General features: G+C 36.3%; 1 protein-coding gene across 1 annotated transcript; it reads left to right on the top strand.

Moving 5' to 3' along the window:
- The first annotated feature begins 8 nt into the window (after positions 1–8).
- Positions 9–6,159, top strand: LOC128209010 (uncharacterized). Its single transcript, XM_052912807.1, has 5 exons — positions 9–83; positions 216–284; positions 1,602–1,699; positions 2,322–2,452; positions 3,090–6,159. The coding sequence occupies exons 2-5, from the start codon at positions 248–250 to the stop codon at positions 3,235–3,237; spliced, it is 414 nt and encodes a 137-aa protein (XP_052768767.1). The 5' UTR covers positions 9–83; positions 216–247; the 3' UTR covers positions 3,238–6,159.
- The last annotated feature ends 532 nt before the right edge of the window (positions 6,160–6,691 follow it).

Here is a 6,691-nt window from a genome sequence, read left to right on the forward strand (position 1 = left end):
CGTAGAACATGAAGAGTTGCTTCCCTTGTTTACATTTAAGCCATGAATATAAAAAGACTGATCAGTGATGATTTAGAATAAGTGTAAGTTTGATAACATTTTCAATAAGAATGATTAAACGAACATGGTGGTTTGGACAAATTTTCATGTTTTTTTCATGCGGTGAATTTTTTAATATTTTGAAGGAAATCATAACTGTGTTATTTTTCTTCCAGGCAAATGCGCTTGACTGTTATTCAATGACAATATGCAGGCATCAACTGGATTCGAGAAGTTCATTACAGGTAGACAGGTTTTTTGCTAGGTCCAATCTTAGTCCATACTGGTAGTCAATCTAAAATGCCGTCCAGGCTTCTTTTTTTAATGATGTTTAGCTTGGACGTTAGTCCAAATGATTGTACGTTGACGGATTTTTTTTATGATTTTTGATATGGCAAATCCTTCATGTACAAATTGTTTTGTATGAAAAGTGGGTAGTTATTCCGATCAGGATTCCGGGTTAAAGCATATATATAAAATATCATAAAAACAAGAAATATTACCAGATAATGTTATGTTATATTAATTCCGTACACAAAAAATAAATATCCAACAAATAATTATGAGTTTGACGGGTTTTCTTCATTTCATTCTGTCAAAACATAACAATATATACATGAAGGGCATCTGCAAGGCTTCAGGGCACAATTTTAAAACAATCGGAACATTTCGGCCATGGTTGAGTTGTTACGATTGTATTTACGAGGTCTGGCCATGGGCAAGTTGTTATGATTGTATTTACGAGGTCTGTCTCGAAGCTTGTTGGAGGTGGCCGAGTTATAACGAGTGGGTCGAGTTGTTCTGCTTGGCATAATTGTTGTCTGTGTCAGTCAACTTTCGTTTTATTGGAAAGGTAAATAATGTGTTTTAATGCATTAAATGATTGTTTTGTACAAAATAACTTTTCGCTTACATGGTAAAATATGAATATAAACCTTTATGATCAATTTCAACCATAAAATACTTCACTTAATACAATTTTAATATTTTTCAAACACCCTCGGGTTTTGCACAAACTTGCATAAACGTTAGGGATTGGAAGAATTCCATATAACACGTCTATTATTTTAGACTAGCCTGGACGTATGACATACTGGATACTTTGTCCACCTGACTGGCCTTCAACGAGTCCTTGGAAGATTTTATGACTTTAAGAAATGTCAAAATAATAAAAAGAACCTCTGAACACTCAATATTGTAGTTAATTTAAAAACAGACGCCAAAAGTTTTTATAACAGTCGATGGTATCGGCAGATTCATGGGAAACATTAATTACAGTAAATATCCCAGTGATAAATAAATTTCCCTGAAGGCTGAAAGCCAATTCTATAATGTGGCTCCATATAACTTCATATAATTAAGATTTTTTGTGTTTGACTCTTGGCACTTAATTATTAATGTAATTGAACAGATGAATCGTAATATTTAAATTTCACTTGAATATTTTAATAAATTTATATATACCAAGAAGTCTTGAATGTCTATTGGCAATGTACAAGTAAAGTGTCATTACTCCATTTTCTATTATTTTTTTGGTAAACATATAGTTTCTTTAATCACAGGTGGACTTATCAATACTGGCCATGTTAGTGGGGTGTTGTTACTGACCAGACAGGGACAGACCATGTACAGTTTTGGAGATCTACAACATCTTCCACAGGTTAGTGAAATGGTCATAAAAGTTTATAAGACTTATTGAAGTACAATGTATTTTTTTTTAAACACAAGCAAGATGTGGGCTGACAGATTGACCTTAAATCATCATTAAGTACAGTTTCACTGTACATGTACGTTCCTCCTTCTTTTTTAGAAAAGTGTGTATGATCATGCCTAAAAAATACATGTAGCCCTGTTTTTGTTATCTCTTTAAAAAAGTTCCCATTTAAACACTGCAATCAATTGTATAAAACTGGTCAATTGTTTAGTTTGGTCAAAATTAGCCAAAACATTTATTTATTGGCCAATATTTATCTAATTTTACTTTTGTTGATCAAAGGTTAGTTCTGTGGAAAGGGTAATCTTTGTATAAATAATTACTAACTTTTAACCAGAGAATGACAGTAGTCTTTGTGTCCGCCTCTCACCCAAGAGGTTGTGGGTTCACTTAGCACCTGGGAATATGCTCTTGGCATCCCAAAAAGAACACCAGGCTGGTTTCTGCCCAGGAAACGACTCAAAGGTGTTTCATAACTATTGTCTTCGAAATTGAGCTAAAACAAATAGGTATAAATCAATTAAGAAATAACATGTTTTGTTTGAAATGCAACACTGTCTTTCTGCAGGAAGAAGTGAAGCAGTTCCTTAGCTTGTTTGAAAGATATTCATCCGAGGGTCTAGCAAACAAAGACTTCCACATTTCTCCACCCAAGAGAAGGGGATGGATCTTTAAAACATATCAGAGAACATTTTCAAGGTTTGTATTATTTTGTTTTTTGTTGTTGTTGTTTTTATTTCTATTTTCTGGTAAAACAATTTGGGCTAATGTGATAACCTTGGGGTCATCATCAAGAGTGTCATCTGTCAAAAAAGTATGAATAAAACTGGGTACACATTTTGTCTGAGGCAATACACACAGGTAGAGCAAGTTGCACTACTCTGGCTAATATCATTAATAATGATGAGTTATGCACCTTTTTCAACTATCAAAACAAGAACAGACCAATGTTGGGTTTGCTCCATCGGGCGTTTTATTACTATAGTTCTGTCTTCAGTATTAAAACATAACTTAATGTATGTAACATTTTCGCCATGATAAATAAATCAGATTTTTTTCCCCAGATCACTTACATTCTGAATTGTACTACAAACGTTTTTTTATCTATCAATAATCAGTTATTGAATGAAAGGTTTTCTGATTATTTTCAATGATTGATTGTGACTTATTATGAACAACGAACTGTTAATGAAACAATCAGTTAAGGTCTGAGTATAAAAAATATAAATGTTTTCACAAGTTTACTCTTTTTTGTCTTTATGCAAGCTATATTCTTACTAATGTATTATTTATAACTCAAATGTCCCAAATAACTGGTAAGATTTACAATTTTCAGTGTATATGCAACGTGTAGCCGGGATTCAGGAGGACTTACTGTGTGTAATCTCCCGTATGGTATTCTCATATGTGTGTATGGACCTACGACTTTGCCCGGAGAAGCAATAAAAGCCATCGAGAATTTCTGTGATGTCATGAGAAGATAGCAAGAGTTTCTGCCATTTTTCCAGATTCTAATTTTAAAGGCTTTGTTAACACAATAAAACAGTGAAAGATTCTGTGACATGGAAGCATTTCTATAGCTAGCTTATTTTTATTTTCGTAAGCAAGCTCTGGAAACACAGTAAAAGCCTTTGAGAAAAGTTTGGTAAAACAGGCAACTGCTGCTTTAATGGACAAATCAATGACAATTTTGGACATCTAACTTCAGGAAGGGACACTTGATTTCAACTGTTGGTGTTCATTCAGGATGCCTTGGATATAAAGTCATTATTTATGTGATCTAGATTTAGTTTAAACATTATTTTTATGATAATACACATAAAATACATATATATCATTGTAAGGATTGGGGAAATAGCTGAATGGATTTACCTCTCTCCTTACTCCTATCTGAATGTGACCTTACATATAATATACAGCTAGAGTGGAAATGACATTTAAGAAATATTGACATTCAACATGTAAACTCACTTCATAACATGATGTTTAGAAATGTCATACAAATGCACTACAATGATAAACAAAGTATGTTTTATTTCAAAACTGGAAAGCAAATATGAAAAATAGAATGCTTATAGTTTTTTATATTGTTTTGTAATCATTTAACTTAGCTGAATCTCATTTGAAACTGTGGCATTTAGACTTACATGTATGGCATTTAATCATTGATTTTCACCTTGAATAATATTTGTGGAATTTATAGTGGTGCTTCATCTGTTAGTATTGGAAATATAATTTTGTTTTTACATGATTGTTGCAATTCATTTAATACTAGTAATTATGCCCCCCCCCCCCTTCGAAGAAGAGGGGTATATTGCTTTGCACAGGCATGTCGGTATGTCGGTCGGTCGGTCGGTCCGTCGGTCGGTCCGTCGGTAGACCAAAGCTTGTCCGAGTGATAACTCAACAATTCCTGGATGTATGGTCATCAAACTTCACATGAAGGTTGGGCCTGAACAGTAGATGACCCCTATAGATTTTGGGGGTCATCGGGTCAAAGGTCAAGGTCACAGTGACCTTTAATGGTAAAATAATTTTAAAGCTTGTCCGAGTGATAACTCAACAATGCCTGCACCCATGGCCCTCAAACTTGACATAGAGGTTGGGCCTGACCAGTAGATGACCCCTAATGTTTTGGGGGTCATCAGGCCAAAGGTCAAGGTCACAGTGACCTTGAATGGTAAAAGGTTGTCCGAGTGATAATGTGACAATGCCTGCACCCATGGCCATGAAACTTGACTTGGAGGTTGGGCCTGACCAGTAGCTGACCCCTATTGTTTTTTGGGCTCAATGCGTCAAAGGTCAAGGTCACAGTGACCTTGAATGGTAAAAGGTAGTTTGAGTGATAACTCAACAATGCCTGCACCCATGGCTGTCAAACTTGACTTGGAGGTTGGGCCTGACCAGAAGATGACCCCTATTGTTTTTGGGGTCATCAGGCCAAAGGTCAAGGTCACAGTGACCTTGAATGGTAAAAGGTTGTCCGAGTGATAATGTGACAATGCCTGCACCCATGGCCCTCTGACTTGGAGAATTGGCCTGACCAGGAGATGACCCCTATGGTTTTGGGGGGTCATCTGGCCAAAGGTCAAGGTCACAGTGACCTGGAATGGTAAAAGGTTGTCCGAGTGATAAGTTGACAATGCCTGCACCCATGGCCCTCAAACTTGACTTGGAGGTTGGGCCTGGCCAGAAGATGGTCCCTATTGATTTAAGGGGTCATTGGGCCAAAGGTCAAGGTCACAGTGACCTGGAATGGTAAAAGGTTATCCGAGTGATAACTTGACAATGGCTGCACCCATGGCCCTCAAACTTGATTTGAAAGTTGAGCCTGGCCAGAAGATTGTCCCTATTAATTTTAGGGGTCATTGGGCCAAAGGTCAAGGTCACAGTGACCTTGAATGATAAAAGGTTGTCCAAGTGATAACTCAACAATGCCTGCACCCATGGCCCTCAAACTTGACATGGAGGTTGGGCCTGACCAGTAGATGACCCATATTGATTTTAGGGGTCAAATGTCAAGGTCACAGTGACCTTGAAAGCAAACTCGACAATTCTTGGACCTATGGTCATCAAACTTGACATGAAGGTTGGGCCTGCCCAGTAGATGACCCCTATTGACTTTGGGGGTCATCAGGCCAAGGTCAATGTTACAGTAACCTTTAACGCAAAAAAGTTAACAAATCTTCCCCCACTGATATCTCAACAATGCCTGAACCTATGATCATTAAACTTGACATGGATGTTAAGCGTGACCAGTAGATCACCCTTATTGATTTTAGGATTTTAGCCAAAGGTCAAGGTCACAGTGATCTTGAATGGTAAAAGGTTGTCCGAGTGATAACTCAACAATGCCTGAACCCATGGCCTTCAAACTTGACTTGGAGTTGCATCTGACTTGTAGATGACCCCTTATGATTTAAGGGGTCATCGGGTCAAAGGTCAAGGTCACAGTGACCTTGAACGAAAAAAACTTGTCTTGTGATAACTTGACAATGCCTGCACCCATGGCCCTCAAACTTGACATTTAGGTTTCTGGTGACCAGCTGATGACTCTGGATTTTGAGTTCATAGAGTCAAAGGTCATGACGGTCATAACACACTTTATCCTCACACTTTAATGGTCATAATCTTAAAACAGCAACAAATCAGCTGTCATTTCGGTCCATGCATATTTCATTCAATTGTCCATATAATCCTGACAACATGGCGCTCAGGGGGGGCATAATGTTTGACAAACATCTCTTGTTACAAATTGTATTTATATTTAACTGTATAAATCTCAAGTGGTTTTCATCAATTGTTTTTTTTTTAAGGCATTTCTATTGAATCATTGTATCATTATGAAACTGAAAGCATGTAATAAATCCATGTGAAAAGACTGCCGTTATATCATCGTGTTCAACTTCTGTCATTGTCAAGTGTGTATTTTAATGAAATACAGAATGAATTCAATTTTCATGTTTAACATCATATGTTCATGTGTCTTTGTATTAGCATTGCTTTTTTTCAAAAATAGGAGCATATGAATAAAACCTACATTTTTAGCTTGACTATTTGAAGAATAAGGAGGCTAAACTACTCACCCCAGCATCTGTATCTGGTTAAAGTTTTAGGGCAAGTTGGGACTTTTACAAATAACTTCTATATCCTTTATCTAACTGACTTAATACTTAATAATTATTGACGATCAGCTTACAATTGATGTTACATAACTCCGTATTATCCTAAAAAACAAATTATGGCCCCTGATTGTCTTAGGAACTTAAGTTTATGTTTTAGGGCACATTGCGTAGGTTAAACTTTTGGGTCAAGTTGGGATTTTCACTAATAAATAACGTTCTATACCGTTTATTCAATTGAAATATGTCACACAATTTTTTACGGCCATAACAAAATTAGGTCACAAAACTCCATATCCTTAATACAAATTATTGC

This window comes from Mya arenaria, chromosome 11 (assembly GCF_026914265.1).
Source record: "Mya arenaria isolate MELC-2E11 chromosome 11, ASM2691426v1".
Lineage (NCBI taxonomy): Eukaryota > Metazoa > Mollusca > Bivalvia > Myida > Myidae > Mya > Mya arenaria.